This window comes from Macaca nemestrina, unplaced genomic scaffold (assembly GCF_043159975.1).
Source record: "Macaca nemestrina isolate mMacNem1 unplaced genomic scaffold, mMacNem.hap1 Scaffold_114, whole genome shotgun sequence".
Lineage (NCBI taxonomy): Eukaryota > Metazoa > Chordata > Mammalia > Primates > Cercopithecidae > Macaca > Macaca nemestrina.
The window spans coordinates 127,605-152,980 of NW_027257597.1; the positions used below are offsets into that span (position 1 = coordinate 127,605).

The following is a 25,376-nucleotide window of genomic DNA, read 5'->3' on the forward strand; positions in this document are numbered from 1 at the left end:
CATCATCCCGACATCTGAGAACCCCCTCAGTTCTCAGATGACTTAAGAAAATTAAGTTGATGGAGACATGACTCAGTTATGTTTTTTGGTACCAAGCAATACATACTGCTTTCCCTGTTACCATAACGCACTCCATTTCCCTTTTTGCCTTTGCTGTTAGGAAGCTCAAACCATACTGAATGCTCATTACCTTTTTTAAAAAAAAAAAATTAAAGACAGGTGCCCAGGCTGGTTGCAAACTCCTGGCCTCAAGTGATCCTCCTGCCTTAGCCTCCCAAAGTGCTGGGATTATAGGCATGAGCCACCATGCACAGCCATATTACCTTTTTGTGGCTCTTGGCACAGTGTTGTATTATCTTTCTCAGTGTGGTTTTAGATAATTCTTTTGTTTATTCCTACCTGCCCCTTTGCATGTGTTATGTGCTTTCAGGAAGTAGGGATGATGGAAATGATGCAGACTGAAGCCATCCTTAGCCACCCATGCCTTACACTGAGTGAGTGTTCTGGATCTTTTCCAGGGGCCAGCTGGATGGCAGCAGATTTGATGGAGAGGGGGTGAGGGGTGGATCCAGGGCCGGCACCGACCACCCCTAGGCTGGCAGCCCTGGGGGAGAACAAGGTCAGAGCCACAAAGTACGGGGCCAGCAGCTCTGCCACTGGGAAGCCAGGCTGGTGTAGATCAGCCATGACAGAGGATGCCCCACCCAGTGACCGCAGGGCTGATGACAACCAGCACCAGAAACTCAGGGGGATCGGGCCAACCAAAACACATCTGTGGGGAGTCCACTTTGCCTGGAAGGCAGGGAGGTGAGTCACAACAGCCCCCCCTACAGAATCTCATGTGTGAGTGCAGGCCTTTCCATGGGTGTGTGCAGGTGTTGGTAACTGTGCCAGGGATGTGGATGTTAGGAGTGTGAGTGTGGCAGTGAGTCAGTGTCTCAGTCTTTCAAGAATGTGTCATAAGCGTGTCATGAGTCCCTTTGTGTTTGTGTCAGTGCCTGTGTATCAGGAAGGTGTCCACGGTGTGTCCGTGAATGTCCATGAGTGAGTGTATCACAAGTCCATGTCATGCGAGCGAGTCGGTGTGTTGTGAACGTGTCATGAGCGTGTTGGTGTGTCCGTGAGTGTTTGCACCCTGTGTTGCTGAATGCTGAGTGTCATGAGTGTGTCCATGTGTCTGATAGTGTGTCGTATCTATGAATGTGGCATGAGTACGTCCATGGGTGAGTGTTGGTGTGTTGTCAATGGGTCAGGAGTGTGTTGGTGTGTCCATGAGTGTGAGTTCACCACGCGTTGGTGTCTGTGAGTAGGTATGAGTGTGTCATGACTGCGAGTGTGACATCTATGAGTAAGTGTGTCCATAAGCGAATGTGAGGGTCCGTGTGTCATGAATGTGTCAACGTGTTCGAGTGTCCATGAATCAGTGTGTCATGAGCATGTCCATGAGTTGGTGTCATGACTGTTGAGTGTGTCCATGAGTGTGAATGTTGTGTGTCCATAAGTGGGTGTGTCATTGATGTGTCTGAGTGTGTGATGAAGTGTGTGCATTCTGGAAAAAACTACACACCATTACCAATGTTCTCTCTGAGGACTAGGATGGGATTGGCCAAGGTCAGAAGAGGCTTTGCCTTTTTGCTCCTTATTTTTGAATTGTTCACAATGTTCAAACCTTGTGTTGAATTCAAACCTTGTGTTGAAACCTTGTGTTGAATGTTGAATTGTTCACAATTGTTCAAACCTTCACACTTTGAAAGAGAAACAGCTGTGGGCCAACCTTAAAAAAAAGGAAGGAAAAAGGGAAAAAATTTAAAAGAGCGAGAGAAACAGGAAAAATCCATGTGTGCCATGTGCAGTATTCCAGACTGAGACCTTCGAACTGTGCTTCTCAGGCGACTGCCAAGGATGGCACAGCACCCCTGCCCCAACCCCAGCCCCAGGGTGGCGGCACTCACTGGGTATCAGAGAACTCTAGGTTAGTGGTGTTGAGGACCCGCTTGCAGCTGGTGCTGTAGTAACACTCCACAAATTCCTTCAGCTTCATCTTGCAGTCCTTCTGCTTGGTGACATCTGTCACATCCACACTCTGCTCCAGCCGTGGGGAGGTGCTGGGAGGAGCTCGAGCACCCTGGGAAGTTGGCACAGCCTCCCTGAGGCCAGGATGTGCAGAGTGGACACATACCCTTGGCTGCCGTCACACACAGCAGAGTTGCCAGCGGCTGGATGCTAAGGCTCTGGGTGCCAACGTCCAGCTTCATCCACGTGCTTTTCCTCTGGCTCAGCAAAGCACCCTGACCACTCTCCCTCTGACCTGGTGATAACTGCAAGGCAGCCAGGTGACAGGCCTCAGTGAGGGTGGCCAGATTAGCGAATGAAAACACAGGACACCTGGCCCACCTGAATTTCAGATGAACAACAAATACATTTCAGTGTATGTTCCAAGTAATTCATGAGACATACCTACTTTTTAAAAATTAAGCTATCAAATCCCCCGCATTTGTACAGCACCAATTCATGACTCTGGTAATTGGCAAACTGATAAAGGGAAAAGCCTTCTCTGTAGCTGACAAAGAAAAGTTCAGGATAGCCAGACGAGCTGAGAAGGCAAATTTCTTTATAAAAGACTCATGACTGAAAGAGGCAGAAGAAAGCACAGAATTGCCAGCAGCCCTTTACAGTAGTTCTCCATGGCTGCTCTGTCCACAAAGTGCAAGGCCATGGGGTTAGTGTGGACAGATGAGATGTGTGCCGTGGCCACTGGCCTTGTTGGCATCACTGCAAGAGTGCGGCCAGGCACGATAGGCCTCCCCACGGATGGAAGCACACGCACCCAGAGGGAGTCCTGCCAAAAACCTGAAGGCAAGTCAAGCAAGCCTCTAACCACGAGTTCATAGGAAACACCTGGGACAAAAGGATCTGCTCAATGACACCACTGGGGACGCTGGCAACAAAATCCTGGATGTCAGACATTCTGCAAGACCAACCATGGCCTCCTCTCCAACAAACCAATGAGATGGAAGGAAATGTCACTGTCAGAAGAAAAGAGACTCCAGGGACATAAAAAGCAAATGCAATGTGGGGGCCTCATTTGGATTCCACTGCCAAATGTAAAGAGGCATTTTTGAGGCAACTGGGAAGAATTAAACTGAGTCTTATATGCCACCGAGGAATTACTGTTAATATTATCGAGTGTAATGGTGGAACTGTGAGCGATGTACTGGAATTTTTATGGGTGAAATGGTGTATGTAAAAAGATTTTTTTTTTTGAGATGGACTCTTGTTCTGTCACCCAGGCTAGAGTGCAGTGGTGCAATCTTGGCTCACTGCAACCTCCACCTCCCGGGTTCAAGCAATTCTCCTGCCTCAGCCTCCCGAGGAGTCGGGACTATGGATGCCACCACTACAACCGGCTAATTTCTTTATTTTGAGAAGGGGCAGGGTTTTGCCTTGTTGGCCAGACTAGTCTCGAACTCCTGGCCTCAAGAAATTCAGCCACCTCAGCCTCCTAAAGTGCTGGAATTAAAGGCATGAGCTACCATGCCTGGCCAGAATTTCTTTTAAAATACTACAAGAAAACAAACGTATGGAGGCAGAAAATCGGCTGAAGGCTGCTGGTTTTTGTTTCCAGTGCTAGCTGCATGAGGGCTTATTGTTTCTTTAATTTTGTGTGTGTTTAAAAAGTTTCATCACAAAAAAAAAATTAAGAGGAAAAAGACAGACATAGAAGCAATACAAACTACGAACCATTGCCCTGCTTCTTCAGGGACAGCTGTGGAAGGAACAGGGCAAGGGGACAAACCAGGCCCCGTCTGCGTAATTAGATGACCACAGGCCTTGGTGGCAGAGCAGGAGCCACCTCTCAGAGCTGTGGGAGGGAGGAAATGAGCTCCTACATGGGAAGAACTTAGAAAAATGCCTGACACTGGGCACACCCTCACTTGTATTAGCTGTTATCCTGCATGCACCATGCGGGGGCTGGGAAGGTGAGAAAGAACACTGGCCCAGTGAGTGTGAACATTACAGCTGCGGTACACAAGGCTGCCTGACCAGCATTGTGCAGCAAGCCCACCGGATGGCCACAGCCCCCTCTCTACTCAGGCAAACCTGCGGCAAAGCTGAGCACAGGCAAGACCAGGGGCTGGATCCTGGCTCAGGCCAGGGTCAGCCACAGAGCTATTGTCACAGCTCAAACCATGCCCAGTCTTCCCTCCTCCTCAATAAGAATCCCACAGAATCAGCCCCTCTGCATGGACCCCCAACACCCCCGCCCCAGGTACTGGGAGAAGCCTTTTCTAGCCCCTCTTCCTGAGATGCCTCATAGCTCCCACAGTGCTCGCTCTTCCTCCTCACCACAAGTCCAGGAGCCCAGTCTCGGTGGCCCCAGCGTGGCCATGTGGCTCGAGAGAACAGTCGTGGCCCCAGGCCCCTGCTGAAATTGAACTTGCTGGCCTCCTGGTGGGTGCTCGTATGTGCCCAGAGGCTTGTACAGGTGACCTCATTTCATCTCCAGCACACACCTACCCACCTCACGAGTGGTGCACAGAGGAAGAGAGTGAGTCTCAGCGTGGTGGGGCTAGTCATCTCGGAGCCCCAGCACCAATAAGCCAGTGTGCTTGTCTGCCCATCTCCTGTCCTTAGCATTTGCCTGTTCAGGGTTTTTCCTCCTGGTGCCAGCCATCCAGGCATCCCCCATGAGCACCTTGAGGCCCGGCAACCACATGGGCCTCCATGCTTGGCCATGTGTCCACTGGCCTATCACAGTCACTGCTAGGTGTGCTGGCCTTTCCCTGCACTGGCTTTCAAATGGCACCACCACCAGTGCTTCCTGCACCCACAAGTACCCACCTGAACCCAGCAGATGTGGAACTGCAAGGGGACATGAAATGGGCACTGTTGCTGGCGACAGCACTGGCTAGAACCCAGATGGAATCCAGACGAGGAAGAGGTTCTAGTGCCGTGGGGACAGGTCATGCTACAGATGAGGAAGGCCAGGTGCCTGGCCAGGCAGCCAGGATGGGGACGTGGGCCCGCAACACCAGGGCCTCCTGGGCATGGTGGTGTGATGTAGCACCCACAAAAATGCAATTCATAGCTGCCGGAATCAAAGGGCCTCCCAGACCAGCCCCACTTTGCAGCCAGAATATCGGGGAGGGCAAGGGACCTGCCAGGTCATATGTCATCTCAATGGGACACAGGGTCTAAGAGCACCAGGAACAGAGTACAGTGAGCCTGGAGCCTCCCCTGCTCACGGCACAGAAGGGACACAGCCAGGGCCAGGGAAACAGCATGCACAGTGACGAGTGCCCCAGCACTCCCAGCTCAAGCTCCAGAGCACTGTGAAGCAGATGGTACTTATCCACATATTTCTCAATGTCACTTACATAGAATGTAGGGGCCCAGTCAGCCAGGCCCAGCCCACCTTTCTTAGGGATGAGGATAGGTTCCGTGAAGCCATGCTTCTCCATGTGGCCCAGTGTGAGCTGACTGCCTGGCACACAGACCACCACGTCTCCAGCACTGCAGAGAAACACAGGTCAGAGGCCACGTTGGGTCCGAGGCCTTCTGCACCAGAACAGGTGTGGACAGGGCCTACGGCGCCGGAGAGGCGAGTCTAGGTCTGGCCACCTATCTCCCACAGCCACAGGAGGCGGCCTGGCCGTCGTGCCACATCTGGGACTATAGGGCAGCCAGGGCAGATGCAGTGCTGACTCTGGAACCCCACTGTTTGGGGGAGTGGGGACATGGGCTCCCACACGTGTCAGATGGAAATGTCGAGAGGTGACAAGGGCCCGTCCTTCATAACTATCTATAACGACCTTCATAACCCACCTATTTCCTCGCACTGCCCAGGTCACACCACCTCCCGGGGCACCAGGTACGCACACGTTGGACTTTGTACATGTGCACATATCGATAGTGAATATGTTCCCATGCAACAATGCAGGCACACGCATGTACACATGTGCAAGGCTGGGGACACTGAGCAGGTGTCGCCCAAGTGACAGATGTTTGGAAGTCCCTGCTTCTTAAGAGCTGAGATGGGCAGGGGGCCAAGGCAGGCCCTAGAGGTGTGTGTGTTGAGATGTTCAGCCCAGAGATTAAAGGAGTTGGAGAAAAGATACTCCCAATGACAACCCAGACCCTCCTAACCCCCCAACAACCTTAAACCTCGGCGACTGTGAATACCATCACCCTCTGCTGGGCCTGCTGCTACCCAGGGAGGTGTGGATATCGAGGGAGTAAAGGGTTTCAGAGTTCACAAAGTGCCTTCTCTGCCTCAGAGGGCCTCGTGGAAATGGATGCAGTTGCGTGCACTCCATGGGGGAGCCAAGTGGGACCCAGGGAGGAAACTTCCAGAGCTGAGCTTTCTGCACCAAGGAGAGCTCCCTGCCTGCCCTTAGATCATCACCTGCGAGGAGCACCAAGTGTGGACAGGGCTCCAAGGAGGGGCTGCAATGAAGGCCCAGGACGGCATCGATTCAGACAGGAGCACAAGGCAGCCCTGCGGTCACGTGGCAGCAGTGACACTGCAGCTGGGAGAGGCCTCAGGGCTGGCTGAGGAGACCAAGGAAAAGGAGGCAGCCCACAGAGACAGGGGGCCATGGTGGGAAGCCCGCAGGGGCCCAGCACGGCCGGCAGCATGGGGGCGTCCTCCCTGTCACCTGTCTGCATGGTCATTATTTCACCTGTCTGCGTGGTCATTATTTCATCAATCGCACTCCTGTCCGTGAACACTCACTGAGGCCAGGGGCCCCCCGGCTATACCTGTGTACCTCCTCTCTCACGGGACAGGGTCCTCACACGGATGAAGCAACTGAAGCCAGAGAAGTGGCGCCATGCCAAGGTCGCTAACGAAGGTACAGAGAGGAGCAAGGAGGCTGACTGCCCCTCCTGCTGCATGGGCACAGGGAACCCTGTCCCAGAACCACATGGGGAGCATCATGACGGCGTCCCTGTGACAACATACCCACGGAGACGGCCGCTGAACAGTCACCTCAACCCCACAGGGCAGGACAGGAAGAGAAAAGTCAGTTCAATAAGATAAGTAATTGTGTCTAAGTCAGGAGTTGATATTCAGGGCTGCTTATAACTACTATGCGGCTTTCTCATCAGATGGGGACACCTTCCCGAGTTCCTGGCCAGGTACCCTGGGCCACCCTGTACCAAATATCTGTGTCAGTCGGGTAAACCTGTGGGCCTGTGGCCCCTGCCCACAGGCCACAGCCAAAATCAGCTCAAGAGACAGGTTAGAAAAGCACAGGGAGGGACCCTGCAATCCTTACCACGGTGGCTTTCAAAAAGAGGGGGTGAAGTGTGAGGACCAGGCCTCAGGCACCGCTAACTCTGGGAACCCTGAGCAGTCCCCATCCCCACCTGCAGGCCAGGGTGGCAGGGGCAGGACAAGTGGAGGCAGGCTCGAGTCCTCCAGAGGTTCCCAGCTCTGGCTTAGAGCTTCTCCAGGGACATGGAGCGGCCCTCTTGTCCCTAAGGTGCCTTTGTGTGCAAGGCATGGACAGAGTCAGTGCAAAGACCAACTGGGGCATCACAGGCTCTGGGCACAGTGCACATTCACTTCAAATCTGAACATGCACACTGGTGGAAGCTGCTCGAACCGTGTACCTCTGTCCCTGACAGAGCACACATCCCTCAATAATCACTGAAAATCTGCCTCACAGAATTTATATAGCACATTCAGCCCATAGACACGTGCATGCAGACACACGCTCATGCACACACATACGCACGCACACAGCTAGGGACTGAATATCTGTCCCATCAAAATTTATCTGACCCCAAAGGTCACAGTTTTAGGAGATGGGGCGTTTGGGACATAATGAGGTCTTGAAGGTGAAGTCCTCATGAGTGTGATTACTGTCCTTATAAAAGATACCCCAAAGAGCTGCCTCCTTCCTTCCACCATGTGAGGACACGTCACGACGGCATTGTCTATGAACCAGAAGCAGGCCCTCACCACACACTGAATTAGCCAGCACCTTGATCTTGGACTTCCAGCCTCCACAACTGTGGGAAATAAATTTTCTATTACTTAAGCCCTCCAGTCTGTAGTATTGTGTTACAGGATCCTGAACAGAGCATGACATACAAGCACAAGCAGGCACACAAACACATGCACAAATATGTAAGCACACACATACATGCACATGCACATGTGTACAGCCAGGCAGGGGCTGGGAGTCCCATCGCCTGCAACCTCAGCACTGTCCGCTGGTCTAGAATGTCTCTCCCCGGGCAGCTGGCCATAGGAGATGGGAAGGGGAGCCTGCACTGTGGTTTTAGCTGCAATCGAGGGCAGGCTGGGACACCAGGCCTCTGCCTAAACTCCCTGCAGGCATGGGCAGGGCCTGGGTGAGGCAGGCACACAGGACTCCCATGGCAGGTGGGCTGTTTCTGGGGATGGATGCCTGGGGACATCAGAGAAATCAAAACTGAGAGCTCACCAATGTGCAAAACCTGCCCAGCCCCAGCACCACATCACTGCTCTACCCCAGCTCCAACTCATGCAAGAGACCCCAAGCAAGGACCCTTTGAAACATATGCTATGAGAAAAGGCCACTGGCCCAAGGGTTTTTGACACTTTCTTCCCTACTAGTCTGAAAATCTCTTCTCAAGTGATGCACACGTGTACCTGCTGCATGAAGCACACAAGAGCAGCGCCACCCCAGCATCCTCCCAAGACCCCACTTGGGGGCCCTGAGCGGGTCCTGCCCCCCAAGAAAAGCACCGCCTGGGGAATCCTGGCTGCAACCCTGTTCTGCCCTGACACCCACCCCCCAGGCCTCCACTCAAAACTCAGCCCTGTTGATGTCATTCCTGTCATAAAGACAGCTCGGCCCTTAGCTTTCTGGGTAGGCTCAATAACTTGGCAACAGCATGAGACTGTCCCGTCCTGTCAGGCTGATCCTTCCTACCCTTTATCTGTTTTTGAGCAGTAATCAGATGACGGGTTAATGAGCTTGCCACAGGCAGATGCATTCTGAGCATAAATGCAGCCAACTAGTGGGGACCAGGGGTAAGAAGGCAATTTAGGAATCCCAGAACCTCCCTGCAGGCAAGCCATCAGCCTGAAAGTTCAGGAAGAACTGCTAGCTTCTCCTCATCACCCTCTTGCATATTTGGTGGTGGTTTTCTGGGTGTTGAGGCTGTGCTGGGGATCGGGTCCAGATCTGTTCTCGACACATGCAGCCCCCACCGTTGTCCAGCAATGGGCAAGTACAAAGCACTCAGGCCTTAGGAGAGGCCAAGAAAGAGCAGCCAGGTCCACAGAGTAGTGATACCCCAACCTGACCCAGTCTGCAGCATCACCAGCTGCCAGGACAGGCCTCCAAGGCTCCCTCGACCTGGCCTTAGTCCACAGAACAGGAGTGCTGGGGCCCTTTCCACCCATTGCCTGCATCCTCCCTTTGCCCCCACTGGTTCCACAGAATCCGTCCCACAGGGATCCAGGGGTCTGGTGCTTCAGCTTGCAACTCACTGGCAAGGGGCTCCCTTTGAAGGGGAGTGACTCAGACTGGCTGTGACCTGGAGTCAGATGCATTCCCTGCCCTACCTTGTCCAGGACTCAGGTCAGTAGGGATGTGATCAGCTGAGCCATCCAGAGCCCATGTTCAGCGAGTGCAGCTTCTGTGAGCACCCAGGACCCTCCAATGAAGTGGAACCCGGAGGCCACATTAACACACACCCCCACATCCATGTCATCTGTCCTGTCTACAGGCCACACCCTTCCTAAGCCCTTGAAGACCGCCACACAGTTCCCCCTCTGCAACCAGGGATGAGGCTTGAAGCTCAAGGCTCACATAACCTCCAGCTCACCTGGATGAACCTGCATAGTGTGAGGCAAGCCTGCACCCCAGGACCCACCACACCTGAGAGGGCTGAGACGAAAACAGAGCCTCAGCTCTTAGGATATGCAAACAGCAGGTTGGGTGGGAAAGGCACAGGACCTCCAGGCTTCTCTGCAGAGGAGGTGGTGGGTGGGATGAGGCAGGGCTGAAAAAGGAAAAGAGGACCAAGTCCACCAACAATGCACGTGCCCAGAAAACACAGGCTGGGCCCCCCGTGTGGCAGTGGCTGGCTGGGCAGGGCTAGGCTGGGGGCCCCTGGAAAACCCCTGCATCACCATTTATCCAGGTCCCCAAGTCCGTATCCTCCTAACTCAGGCTGGCCTGGCCTCTCCCCAGGCCTCAGAAAGCCCTTTGGGTCTTGGCAATGCTGCCTCTGCCAGCAGGAACGGATCAGGAGGGGCTACAGTGGGTCTAGTGAGGCTACAGGGGACAGTCAGCTAGGCTGGCAGGGTCCCTAGGCCTAGACACTACTCAGGGAGTTTGGCCCCCAGCAACCCAGGGCCCAGACCCAGGAGACCTTGCCCTCCATGCAGTGCAGGCAGGGAGCATGTTGCTCTCATCAGCAAGAGATGGCTGCTTGGGCTGCAGTACTTACAGGTGGACTTCACATGGGTTTTCTCGTAGTTTGGGCAGTGGTGTATGTCCACATCAGGCACCTCCCCCTCCTCCACCCCAACACAGCTGAAACGAATGAAACAGACCATTCCCTAGGCACTCAGCACCCGCTCAAGCACTTTCCATCTGCCAAGCTCTAGGGAGAACCCCTGCTCATCATCTGGGAACCTGGGCCAGATGGAGCACACCTGTGTAGGGACAGTGTTCCAACAGGAAAGCAAGGTGGAGGGAAAGAGCTGGAGAGATGTCATCCTGGAAAGGCATCTGCAGCTTGGACCGAGATGCAGCATCCTGATATCCCCCACCATGAGGACCCAATGAATGGGCATCCGGCATGCCTGCATTGGTGAAGATCACCAATGTCCTCTCACCAAAGGACAGGGAAGGAAGAGGGGGTCTCACAGCCAGGCTGTCCCCATCACTTCACCAGGGTTAGCCAGAGAGGACAGAAAACGCCAGAGGCAGCTTGGAGCCCCCTCCTGCAGGCCACACCATAACCACCCATCCCGCTTGTCCTCATGAGGGCCAAGAAGAGGCCCAGACACAGACCTAGCAGCCTGTCCTTGGAACATGCCCAGGACTCCAGACACCATGACCACTCTTTCCTCATTCCCTTCCTGGTGTTCCTCCAGATGCCTTGAAAACCCACTTGAGGACTTAGAACAAGAGAGAGCCACCTCCTATGCAGATGGCAGGGCTACAGGCCTTAAGCAAGCTAAGGAATGAAGACAAAGAGTATCAAAAGACACAACCTAAGACATCAGTAAACTTCTCCAGAAGCAAACGCAGCAAAATGGAAATGCTTTATTTTGATACCTTCTACTTTTCTTTTTTTAGTTAAAAGTGACATGAGGCCAGGCACGGTGGCTCATGTCTGTAATCCCAGCACTTTGATAGGCCAAGACAGGTGGATCACTTGAGGTCAGGAGTTCCAGAGAAGCCTGGCCAACATGGTGAAACCCTGTCTCTAATAAAAATACAAAAAAAAAATTGACTGGAGAATAGTGGTGCACACCTGTAATCCCAGCTACTAGGCAGACTGAGGTGGGACAATCGTTTGAACCTAGGAGGCAGAGAATGCAGTGAGCCGAGACTGCACCACTACACTCCAGCCTGGGCAACAGAGTGAGATTCTGTCTCAAAGAAAAAAAAAGTGACATGAGATTGGCCATCTGTAACGTGTAAAGAGGCCCCAAGACTAAATAAGAACACAGTAGATAATGGGCAGGGCACAGGAGCAGACAACTCCCACAAGAAGAATGCAGCAAACAAATTGGAAAATACTTCAACATCTTCCTCCAGTGAGCAATGTATGTAAATAAAACTGACCAGTAAATTGAAAAATGGACATTCCCCCCAGGCAGCCCCAGAATGTTGCTATAGGAGGGAGTCAGGGCAGCAAGCTACCTGGAACGGAAGCTACAGATGTGCATGAAGCAGACTGTTTGTACTCAGAGCAAGCAAAAAAAAAAAAAAAAAATTAACATATTGACATTGCTGACCTTAAGGAAATAAAAAAGGATTATAATGGAATACCATTAAAAATCATAAGTCAATAAATTAAGTAACCTGGATGAAATGGAGAAATGTTCAGAAGCACCCAAAGTGCCAAAACTGACTCAAAAAGAAATAGAACATTTGAACAGACCTATAACAAGAGATTAAATCTGTAATCAAAAAACGTCCCCCCAAAAGAAAATCCCAGAACCACCACTAGTGAATTCTACCAAACATTTAAAGAAGAGTAACACCAATCCTTCTCAAACTTTTCCACAAAGCAGAAGAGGGGGAACGTTTCCTAACTCATTCTATGAGGTCACCTTTACCCCGAATCCAAACCTAGACAGAGACACTGTAAGAAAAGAAAACTACAGACCAGTATCTCTAATGAATATTGATGTAAAAATCCTCAACAAAATGCCAGCAAATGAAGTCCAGGAGCACATTTAATAGGACAATGCACCATGACCAAGTGGAATTAATCACAGGAATGCAAGGACGGTTCAGCACATGAAAATAAATCAGTGCTGCAATCCCTGAAGCATCACATCTGACTGCAAGAAGAAAAGAAAAGGTGCCCGTGGTGGCAAGTGCCTGTAGTCCCAGCTACTCAGGAGGCTGAGGCAGGAGAATGGCATGAACCTGGGAGACGAAGCTTGTAATGAGCTGAGATCACACCACTGCACTCTGGCCTGGGCTGACAGAGCGAGACTCTGTCTCGGGAAAAAAAAAAAAAAAAAAATTCAGAAGTTATAGGTGCAAAAACAACACACAAAAACCAGTTGAATTTCTATCACTGTCCCAGGGGCTCTGTCCTGGAGGCTGGGACAGCAGAAGTTATGCTTCTCTTTCCTTCACCCAGGAGGACAGATCTCATCAAGTGAGTAAAATACAAGCAGCAGCAGGGTTCACCTGGCTTTCTCCTCAGCTGGCACAGCCCTCTGCCTCATTCCTATGTTCCCATCTCTCCCAATTCTTCCCCAATTCACCGTCCTTCCCAAGACACATTACACTATATTACCACAATTATAAAAAATCCTAAGTGACCATCTCAATTGATACAGAAAAAGCACTTAACAAAATCCTTTCATGATAAAAATACTCCATATACTAGGAATAGAGGGGAATTTCTTCAACATGATGAAAGCCATGGATGAAAAATTCACAGCAAACATCGTATACAATGGTGAAAGGCTGAAAGTTTTTCCCATGAGGAACAAAATAGGATGCCTATTGTTGCCACTTGTATTTAACATAGTACTGGAAGCTCTAGCCAGAGCAATTTGGCAAAAAAATAAAATAAAATAAAAATAAATCCTGACATAAAAGGAGTCTGAATTGGAAAAGAAGATATAAAATTATCTTTATTTGCATATGACATAATCCTATATAAAGAAAACTTTAAGAAATTCATACATAGAAAAACTTTCTACAACTAATAAATAAATTCAGAAGGGCCAGGTGCAGTGGCTCACACCTGTAATCCCAGTACTTTGCAAGCCCAAGGCGGTCAGATCATGGGGTCAGGGGATCGAGACCATCCTGGCTAACATGGTGAAACCCTAAAATACAAAAATTTAGCTGTGCATGGTGGTGGGCACCTGTAGTCCCAGCTACTCGGGAGGCTGAGGCAGGAGGATGGCATGAACCTGGGAGGCAGAGCTTGCAGTGAACCAAGATCATGCCACTGCACTCCAGCCTGAGCTGACAGAGCGAGACTCTGTCTAAAAAATAAAAAATAAAAAAAAAATCAGAAGTTATAGGTACAAAAACAACATACAAAAACCAGTTGGATTTCTATATACTAGAAATGAGTAATCTGAAAATAAAATCAAGAAAGCTGTTACCATTAAAATAACGTCAAAAATAAAAGAATAATTATATGTAGGAATAAATTTAACCTAGGAGATACAAGACTTGCACACTACTGAAAGAGGTCTTAAAGGCTATAAACAAATGGAAATACATCCCTTGTTGATGAATTGGAAGACTTAATAGTGTTAAGACAGCAATACTACCAAAAACAATCTACAGATTCAATGCAATCCCTACCAAATCCTAACAACTTTGTTTACAGAAATGGAAAAGCTAACAAAACTTACACTTCATGATTTAGAACTTACTACAAAGCTATGATAAAACAGTGTGGCACCAGCATAAGGATAGAAATATAGATCAATGGAATAGAACTAAGATCTCAAAAATAAACCCACAGATCAACAGTCAATTGATTTTTGACAAGAGTTCCTAGACAACGCAATGGAGAAAGAATTCTCTCTTCAACAAATGGTGCTAAAGCAAGTGGACATCCATACGCAAAGGAATAAAGTTGGATGCCTACCTCACACCACATACAAAAATTAACTAGAAATGGATTGACAGCCTAAATATGAGCTAAAATTGTAAAACTCTTAGAAGAAAATATAGGAATAAATCTTCATGATCTTGGATTTGACAATAGATTCCTAGATATGTATGACACCAAAAGCATGACCAACAAAGAAAAAATTGCTAATTTGGATTCCATCAAAATTAAAAACTTTTTTGCATTAAAGGACACTATCAACACAGTAAGAAGGCAAGTGACAGAAGAGGAGAAAATGTTTGCAAATCATAAATATGACAAGGCTATAGCATCCATAACATATAAAGAACTATTACAGTTCAATAAAAAGACAAACAATCCAACTAATAAACAGGTAAAGGACTTACACAGACATTTCTTCAAAGAAATATGCAAATGGCCAAGAAGTACATGAAAAGATGCTCAACATTCTCAGTCATTAAGGAAATTAAAATCAAAACCACAGTAAGATATCACTTCACACCAACTAGGATGGCTACAATATTTTTTTCTTTTTTCTTTCTTTTTTTTTTTTTTTTTTTTTTTTTTGCGACAGGCTTGCTCTGTCACCCAGACTGGAGTGCAGTGATAGATACAATCTCAGCTCACCGCAACTTCTGCCTCCCGGGTTCAAGCAGTTCTCCTGTCTCAGCCTCCCAAGCAGCTGGGATTACAGGCGCCTGCCACCATGCATGGCTAATTTTTGTATTTTGAATCGAGACCAGGTTTCACCTAGTTGGTCAGGTTGGTCTCAAACTCCTTACCTCAGTTGACCAACCCACCTCGGTCTCCCAGGCGTGAATCACCGCACCCGGCCAATTTTCTTTTTTTAAGTGCTGGAGAGGATGTGGAGAAATCATAACTCTCTTACATCAATGATAGAAATGTAAAATGTTGCAGGCACTGTGAAGAAAAATTTGATGTTTCCTCAGAAAATTAAACATAGAATTACAAAGTGACCCAGCAATTCCACTGACAGATACATACCCAAAAGAATTAAGAATAGGTACTCAGGCTGGGTATTGTGGCTCATGGCTATAATCCAAGCACTTTAGGAGGCCAAGGTGGGCAGATCACTTGAAATCAGGAGTTTGAGACCAGCCTGGCCAACATGATGAAACCCTGTCTCTACCAAAAATAAGCTGGGCGTGGTGGCACACAACTGTGATCCTAGCTACTCAGGAGGCTGTGGCACAAGAATCACTTGAACCCAGGAAGCAGAGGTTGCAGTGAGCTGAGGTTGCACCACTGCACTAAAGCCTGGCCAATGGAGCGAGACTCTGCCTCAAAAAAAAAAAAAAAAAAGAAAAGAAAAAAGGAAAGAATAGGTACTCAAATCCTTGTACACAAATGTTTCTCACAGTATTATTTACAATAACCAAAAAGTGGAAATAGCCCAAATGTCCACTGACAGATGAAGGAATAAACAAAATGTAGTCTGTATATATAACAGAATATAATTCAGCCTTAAAAAGGAATGAAATCCTGACACATCCTACAACATGGATGAATCCCAAAGGCATTATATGAAATGAAAGAAAAATGACACATGCTTCCACATTCCACTCACGTGAAATTATAGTATGTTTATAATAGGTATATCCATGGAGACAAAAAGCTGACTAGTGGTGCCAGAGAGTGGGAGGAAAGAGGAATGAGGAGTTACTGTTTGGTGGGCATGGAGTTTCCTTCAGAAATTAAAATAGTTTGAGGCTAGACAGAGGCAATGGTTGTATAGCATTGTGAATTTACTAAGTACCACTGAATTGTTAACTTTCAAAGATTAATATTATGCTATGTAAATTTAACTCAATAAAAGAGAAAAAAATAACCTGGGCCTGTGAGAGTGACATCACCACCATGGCCATCACCACCATCACCATCACCAACATTGCCACGCCATCATCACCACCACCTCAACCACCATCATCACCACCATCACCATCACCAACATAACACCATCACCATTATCATCACCTGCACCACCATCATCATTATCATCACCATCACCAGGTAAGGTGAGACAGGGCAGTTTGAACTGAGGAGGGAGAGGTTGCACCGTCACCAATGTTGCTACACCACCATTATCATCTGAACTACTATCATCACCACCAACATCACCACACCATGATTATCATCATCTCTACCACTATCATCACCACCATCACCATCACCATTGACACCAACATCATCTCAACCACTATCATCACCACCACCACCATCACCATCACCACTGACACCAACATCACCACACCATCATCACCCCAATCACTATCATCACCACCATCACCATCACAATCACCCACACCAACATCACCACCACCACCATCACCACCGACACCAACATCACCACACCATCATCTCAACCACTATCATCACCACCACCACCATCATTGTCACCACTGACACAAATACCACCACACCATCATTATCATCATCCTAACCACTATCACCACCACCACCACCATCATCGTCACCACCATCACCATGGACACCAACATCACCACACCATCATTATCATCATCTCAACCACTATCACCACCAGCACCATCATCACCACCATCACCACTGGCACCAACATCACCACACCATCATTATCATTATATCAACCACTATCATCACCACCAGGACCATCATCATCACCATCACCACCACCACCATCACCAACATCACCACACCATCATCATCATCATCTCAACCATCATCACTACCACCACTATCATCATCACCACCATCACCACCAACACCAATATCACCACACCATCATCATCATCTCAATCACTATCATCACCACCATCACAATCACCACCAACACCAACATCACCACCATCATCACCATCACTACCGACACCAGCATCACCACACAGTCATTATCATCTTAACCACCACCACCACCACCATCACCACAACTTCATTATCATCATCTCAACCACTATCACCACCACCACCATCACCACCAACACCAACATCACCACACCATCATCATCTCAAACACTATCACCACCACCAACTTCACCACATCATCATTATCATTATCTCAGCCACTGTCATCAACACCACCATTGTCATTATCATCACCATCACCACCAATACCATCACCAACATCACCATGCCAGCATTATCATCTCAACCACTATCATCACCACCAGCACCATCATCACCAACATCGCCACACCATCATTATCACCCCATCACCACCATTACAAACTCCATCATTACTAACTCTGGCTGAGCACTGACTCTGAGACAGGGAGCATGCCAAGAACTAGTCTAATAGCATTATTTTCCAACAACGCTGCAATAATGGGAATTCTTATTTTTAGCCTTATTTACCAGAATAGGGAAACTGAGGTACGAGAAGTTAAGGGCCTGCCCAGACACAGATTAGTCTCCTTATTCATTCATTGGGGATAGTACTGCCCTTGCCCTTGGGGCTTTTACATGTGCAAATAAAGCCAGGCAAAGAGATGGGTGGTTGGCCCAGAGAGAGCACTTGTTAGACAGGGTGAGCTGTTACTGCTAGTGCCCAAAGTATCAGACTAACCCTGCCAGGTCAGCAGGGTCTTGGGCCCTAGATGGGTGTTCTCTTCCACAGCCACCACAGTCCTGAGTTCTGAGAACAGAGCATGGAGCCCAGAAAAAGATCTTGGCAAATTGTTTTTGAAAATATAAAGTTCACTTTATTTTAGAATACAAGCTAAAATAAAGGCAATGAAGTCCAAAGAGTCAAGTATAAAAGGCAGGCCATTGGCCAGGCACAATGGTTCATGCCTATAACCCCAGCACTTTGGGAGGCTGAGGTGGGAGGATCATGAGGTCAGGAGATCAAGACCATCCTGGCTAACACGGTGAAACCCCCTTCTCTGCTAAAAGTACAAAAAATTAGCTGGTCATGGTGACACATGCATGTAATCCCAACTACTCGGGAGGCTGAGGCAGGAGAATCGCCTGAACTCGGGAGGTGGAGGTTGCAGTGAGCTGAGATTGCACCACTGCACTCCAGCCTGGGCAGCAGAGTGAGACTCCGTCTCAAAACAAAAAACACAAACAAAACAAAACAAAAAAAACCAGAAAAGCCATCAAAAGCACAACATGAGGGAATACTTGTTTGCTCTCAGGATGCAAAGTGACTTTCTTTATAAAGAAACAAAAATTGGAAAGGAAACTCAGCAACATTGATGGATGAAAATCGTGCTCCAAAACACCAAAACAAACTTTAAAATGCATGCTATTAAAAATATTTACATCAAATATTGCAAAGTGTTAACAGTCTTCCTTCAGCAAGTTTATAGTAAGGGTGTCTTCCCAATAGAAGTAAAAGTCCAAAGCCAGAAACGGTACCAGGGCACAGCACTACAGCACGTGAAGAAGAGCTCAGCACAGAGGAGGGCAGGACAGGGCTGGAAAATGTCACATGCACTGACCACAGTGCCACATATACCTCAGGTTCTCATCAGTGACACCAAGTTTCAGTCACATGCAAAGACTTTTGTGGGACCAGATGAGCTGGGAGCTGAGGACAGTCCCTTCAGCACCATCATGATTCATTTCAAAGACACATGTTATAATACACTGCCCTGGAGGGGAGCTGGTTGAGCTCTTGCAGCCCAGATATTAGACCCAGAATTCACACCCATACGTCAGACCCCACATCCATGTTAAGACCCCAAATCCACACACACAGCCACATCCACGCTCCATGTCCAGGCCCACATCCATAGACACACCCATGCCCCATATGTCCACACCCTCACCTGGCCCTCAGGCTGCTCCAGGCTGTGCTCTCACTGCAGCATCTGGAGCAGATGAAGCCACAGGATGGCCTACACCACCCTGACCTAGTTCTGCCACCATCCCAGCAGGGCCTTTGCATGCACACGGCCCGTCAAACACCCCTGCCTGCCAAGGCTTTATGGGCTGGTGCTGACTCTCAGGCAGAAGGTCAGAGATCAGACCACTAAACTCAGAGTAGAACAGACAGACAGACTCAGTGCTCAGTTAGCAGGGTCAGCAGTCCCTGAAACATGTCTGTTCTCAGGATAAGACTTGGGATGAGGGGCTGGAGACATCAGGATCCCCACAGGGCCTTTGGATAGGCACCCCCTGAAGGATTCGCTCTCCAGGCTGGAGGTCAGAAGTCCAGATGGGTCTCAATGGGCTAAAATCAAGGTGTAGGCAAGGGCAGCTCCCTTTGGAAGCTCTAGGAAGAATGTTTCTGCCTCCTCCAGTTCCTAGAGGCTGCCTGCACTCCCTGGCTCCTGGCCCCTTCCATGTTCAAAGCCACTGATGGCCAAACTCTCACAGACATCGCCCTGACTCAACCCTCCTCCTGCCCTCCTCGCCTCCTAAGGACCACTGTGATGATGTTGCAGCCACCAGGTCACCCAGGACAACCTCCCCATCCACAGCTGGGTGAACCGCCCCAACTCCATCCACAGCTTCCCTTCCCATGGGTGCCTTCAGGGGCTGTTATTCTGCCAACCAAGCTAAGAAAGACATCTCAAGGTCACCTCAGGCTCGGCATATGGACAGGCTGGCTGGGTCCTGTCTGGACCCCAAGCCCAACCAAAGCCTGCATAAGGCCCCAGCTGTGCCTGTGAGGGTAAGGGAGTCCTAGTCTCCTCAAACTCCATCCCTCTGGCATCCCAAACCTCACCTCTCCCTGTGACATAGCAGGGACAAAGTGACAACAACCATGGTGAGCCAGTGACACAGTGCAGGAAGGACAAGCCATGGCTAGGAACTGCACCCACAGCCTAGACCACCTTGGTGCAGGGAAAGGCTCCCAAATGCCCCAGATGGTTGGGCACGTCCCAGTGAACATCCTTTTAATAGTCCAGGGGTTGGCACACTGCAGAAGGAGCTGAATGATCTCCAGACCTCGGCTGTAAGGGTGCAGAAGGAACTGCCTTGTCCAAAGTCTACATGGGAGTTAGGGCTGCAGTCTGTCAACAAGGATGGAAATCAACATGTCCTTAAAATACACCTCCCTGCCAAGAATCGGGCTTCTCGGCTCTGGATATTGGCACAGGGTCCTGGATCCTGGGGGCAGACAGCACAAGCCTACTTTACAGGTGAGGAGGCCAAGACTCAGAGATCACGAGAACATGCACGGCCAGCACCAGGACTCAGAGGCACTAAGGTCAGGTGGGGATCCAGTCTCACACCTGGCCCTGCCATCCACGCAGTGCCCACCTGTGTGGCTCCAGGTTCTGGGCCAGTGTCCATTGCAGGAGGCTCTGCCCTGACGCAGTCAATCCACTTACACAAGGAGAGGCACCTTCCGGGCTTCCTCCTTCCAGCACCACCCACCTCTGAGCTACCCCTGGGAGGATGAACTGGGTGGCACAAGTGACAGGCCTCGCGATGGCCAGGACAGCCGCCTCAGTCAGTCATTTGCTGTTTTGTGCAGGAGACCTCAAGAGACTGAAAGAAAAGAGAGGTGGTCACAGTTCTTTTGAGCAGGTCTGCTGCCCAAAAGAAGTTCAGAGAACCAAAGGCCTCACCACCCCCTCACCACCTAGGTGCCTGGGCCAGAGGCAGGGGCTGCATCCAGGCTCTGTCCACTGCGGGGTGACAACCTGGCTGCCCCTCCTCCCCCGTCAAGGCTCAAGAAAGTGGACCCTCCACAGGGATCCAGGCCAGATCCCCTGCTGGCACTGATCCTACATCTGCTTTGCTGTTCCAACCCCTGCTGCCTGTGCCACCAACCCTGACAGTGGCCACTTGGCAGGTGAAACTAAGTCTCGGGGCTTTCAGCTTGGCTCTGCCACTAGCTGTGGTTATACGCTGAGGAGACAGCACCTAACTCCCGGGGCCACTGCTGGGATCCAGGGCCCCAACTGTGCAAGCTCCAGCACAGTGAGCTCCATCGGGGCCATCTGTCCTCACAGCAGAGGCTGTTTGCTGACACTGGGCATATCCTTTATTGTACCAGAATTAAGACTCTCTAAAATGCCCCCTAAGAAATTATTTGGAAAATTGGCAAAATGAAAAAAGTAGAGGAGAATAATAGTTACAGAAAAATGAAAAACATTTCGTTGCACTAAAGCCAGGAGCCTAAGACACTGAGAATCTGAAGGAGACTAGGTAACAGCAAAACAGTTACGGCATCCCAAGGCTATAGTAGTGGATGAGTTCATTATTTCAGAGACAAAAACAGGCATGCGCTTCTCATTAACACAAAACCAACCTCACCCCCTCACTAATGCAGAGTATGCAATTCCCAGATGTTCACATGCTTGCGACCTGTGTCCACTCAGCCCTCTGCAGGAAGCCCATCATGGGCCACCTCAGAGGCAAGCAGCCAGATCTTGCTGATTTCAAAGGCCGCTGCCCATGGGGACGGTGCTGGCTCATAGGAGCTGAGCTCCCACAGGACCCCCCCAAACAGGCCCACTCATCCAATTGTGTCCTGCAGACAGGCCCTCAGGCCTCACCTGCTGCCTCTGCCCCAGCATGGGGCTGCGTCCAAGGACACAGACAGAGGCTCTGTGAGGACCCAGATGTGTAGGAGGTGGGATAAGGATGGTCCTCACAAAACCAGGGCCCCAGACTCTGACCTTTCAGAAGACAGAAGGTGGGCCTCTCCCTCCTGGGAACAGGAACTGGAGCCCTCTGCAGGCCGCTGGCCACCCAGCCTCACACACTCCCAGGCTGGGCCCTGAGGGTCTGTCCCAGGAGCCCACTCACATCTTCAGAAAGAGCAGGCCACAGGCTGCTGGTGGTCAGGTGAGCCGGGGCTGCAGAATCAGCAGGAGAGCAGGGCATCTGGCTGAGCTGAAGCCCAGGGATGCCTTCTGAGGCTGTGCTAAGCAGGACTTCTGCTTCTCCAATATCTCAGGGCAGACTGGGAGAAAACCCAGGAGCTGAGAGAGGCGGTGCCTGGCCCCACACAGAACTCAGAGGCCACCAGGGGCATAAATGTCACCCCAGGACCTCAGTATTAAACAGAACATCAACAAAAAGGCAAAGCTGGCCAGCCCTTTTCCCGTTTTAACCCTGGCTAGGAGCAGTACCTCCTGAGATGCCCCTGAGGCCGCACTCCTTCCTGCCACAACAGAAGTTTCAGATTAGCCGAAGTGCAAATTTCAGGGGCCGCAACAGGCCCACCCGGGCTAGGCAGCAGGCACAGAGCACAAAATACCGATTGTAAAAGGAAGATAAAATTAGCATTTTGCTTATTAATAAATGTTGAAAAAAGACCAACAGAAACAAATGGAACGAGATGAGTTAGAAACACTTTTTCTTTAAGAATAAAAATTAAAAATGTAAGAAACCATATATGACAGAAATCACACATAAAATCATGCATCATACAACATCGTTTTAGTCACCAATGTGCTACATGTACCATGACGATTCCATGAGAGTATAATGCCATATTTAATACTGTACTTTTTCTAAGTTTAGGTATGTTTAGATATACAAATAATTTCCACTGCATCACAACTGCCAAAAAGAGTACTCAATAAAATAACGTGCCGTAAAGATTTGTAACCCAGGAGCAATAAATTATATCATATAGCCTCAGTGCATAGTAGGCCATACCATCTACGTTTGTTTAGGTAGACCCTATAATGTTCACACAATGACAAAATCACCTACAATGCAATCCTCAGGACGCATCTTCATTATTAAATGACTCATGACTGTATAGATGATACATAAGTATATAAGAGAAATCAGAAAATCACATGTATATCTGATTTTAAAATAAGGGTTAGAACAACTTGGGGTTCCTCTACATGGAATTCCTTATTAAAATAAATTTTAGAATTTACTAGTTCTATGAAATGTTTCATTTCTATGTAACAATGTGTGTGAATACGTGTGTGCTAGAGTGTGCATGTGCATAGATATATGTGTATCTGTGTGGCTTGTTGGGTAGCCCTGAAGAAAAAAATGCACACATGTATCTACAGGCACATACATGTATACATGTAAGTACATGCACACTGTTTTTCTTCCAGGCTACACAAACAACAAACCTAATCATATCTTCCTTGTATTTTTTTATATTTTGTTGCTAGCGAGCTCAAAGAAAATTCAGAATCCAAATATGAAAATACCATCAGATTTATAACCTAAACCTGTGGGATGCCCTGCCTCCCTGATTCTAACCCCTATTTCACATTTATTTTTCCCATATGCACAAAGTGTAAACTTGTGTGTGTGTATGTGCATGTGGGTATATGTGCATACATGTATGTGGGTGTATATATAAATGCATGTGTGTGTATATATGTATACATGTGTATATATGTGCATACATATGTGTATATATACGTATATATGTATGTTTGGCTTCAAATTCTTGTTAAAATTGGGTCCCCCATACATAAATCATGGTTCAACAATCAAGCACAAATAAAAGCTCTCGTTTCAGTTAAGTGTTAATTTTACCAACAGTTACAGTGTAAATCACCAAGATAAGTATTATGGAATATAGACTGTTAAGACTATCTCTTCTGCTGTGACTCTAAATTTCTAAAATAAAATTAACCAGAAGTACTTACGTAACAATGATTTATGTTGTTTTAATTGAAAAAATTCCTGGCATGGCTGTCTTTGATAAAAACACAAATTATCATTCTTCTTTATCAGTGAGGAGCTTTATTTAGAAAATGTTGTAAGTTAAAAAAATAAAACTTATAACTAGTTTTTTCACCTATACCTCCTTTTTCACTTCTTGCTTCTAAGTACTTCCTTTTGCTATCAAACGTGTTGTGCTTTATATAATTCCAAGATGATATTTATATTAAGCATCATTTATTTTATATTGCAAATCTGTTCCCCTCCCATTTTCCTTGTTAACACATCCAGAATTGGTAGGAAATAAGGAGCAAAACAAGGCAAGGTTCTGCTTTCAGGACTCCTTTCTCTTAAAGACATATTTATACATGATCAATCATGGAAATTTTTCTTATAGGAGTATATGTATCTGTGTCCACAATACAGAGATTCTGGAGTTAGACAGTAGCCATTGATAGCTCTGGCTTTTAGTGGGCCTGGGGGAGGATTTCTTGTAATTATCAAAAAATTGTTACAATTTTAACCAAAAGTGTTTAAAACATTTATATAGGATTCAAATTTAGATCTAATAGTATAATTTTATCATGCATAAACTTAGCAACTTTCTTTGGTCACAGAAAAAGCACCACAGTTTTGCTAATTTTTCTTTTTAATTTAGAAGAGGGTAGAGAAAAAAATCAAAAGTATCAATTACCCCAAGTTAATAAATGTTGACATTTATTTTTTAAACATTATTTATATAAAGATATTAAATATTATACACAAAATGTAAATAACTGTTTTTCTCTATCTTCTCTAGCAGCCACTACCATCAGACACTTTGCAGATGTCCTGCAAGATCTTCCTTGTATATTTAATATGTGAAGTTATACACATAAAAAAAAGCTTTGAAACAAAGCCAGTAACAGTCCTTTCCTTATTGTCTGTGGACAAGACTGCCAAAAGCCCCAGGATTAGAAGTGCTAGTAATCTTACTAAACTCAACATGCAGCTACCTTCATTAAGCCATATCAATGTCTTACTTATTAAAAATGACTTAAATTAAAGATAATTCTGTTTTGGACTGGGTTTACAGTTTTGAGGCCCCAATGCCAAATTTTGACACCTTATACTATTTGGCAGGAATATGTATAAAATTGTGTGATGTAAAGGAAAAACCTATGCTGTCAATTCTTAAGACATTTCTAATATTACCAATAATTGTAAAACTAATTTATTAAAGATTTTACTTAAGTTACATAAACTTGAAAAAGCATTTGACTAGTCTTTTTTAGTATCTAACATAAGCGCTTTTATTTTTCTTTAAGCCAATTAATTAGAGCTCTTTTATATATTTTTAGCAGTGGAACATTCTGTACACAACACATAAATACATATAAAAATCTATTAGACATGCCGATGGAAGTACTGAAACTGCCTTTGCACAACCATAACTAAAGAAATTATGACAGTGAAAGAAATCAGACGTAACCGACTATATCTTGCTTCTAACCCTTAAGCTGTCCTTGTCCATTCTCGGACAT

At 47.7% G+C, this 25,376-nt stretch overlaps 1 protein-coding gene across 1 annotated transcript in view; it reads right to left on the minus strand.

Moving 5' to 3' along the window:
• Positions 1–2,759, minus strand: part of LOC139361239 (lysine-specific demethylase PHF2-like) — a 65,289-nt gene extending 62,530 nt beyond the window's left edge. The window contains exon 1 of the mRNA XM_071089818.1: positions 1,953–2,759. Coding sequence (XP_070945919.1) covers positions 1,953–2,041 — 89 coding nt within the window. The 5' untranslated portion in view covers positions 2,042–2,759. The remainder of the gene's footprint in view (positions 1–1,952) is intronic.
• Between the last annotated feature and the right edge of the window lie 22,617 nt (positions 2,760–25,376).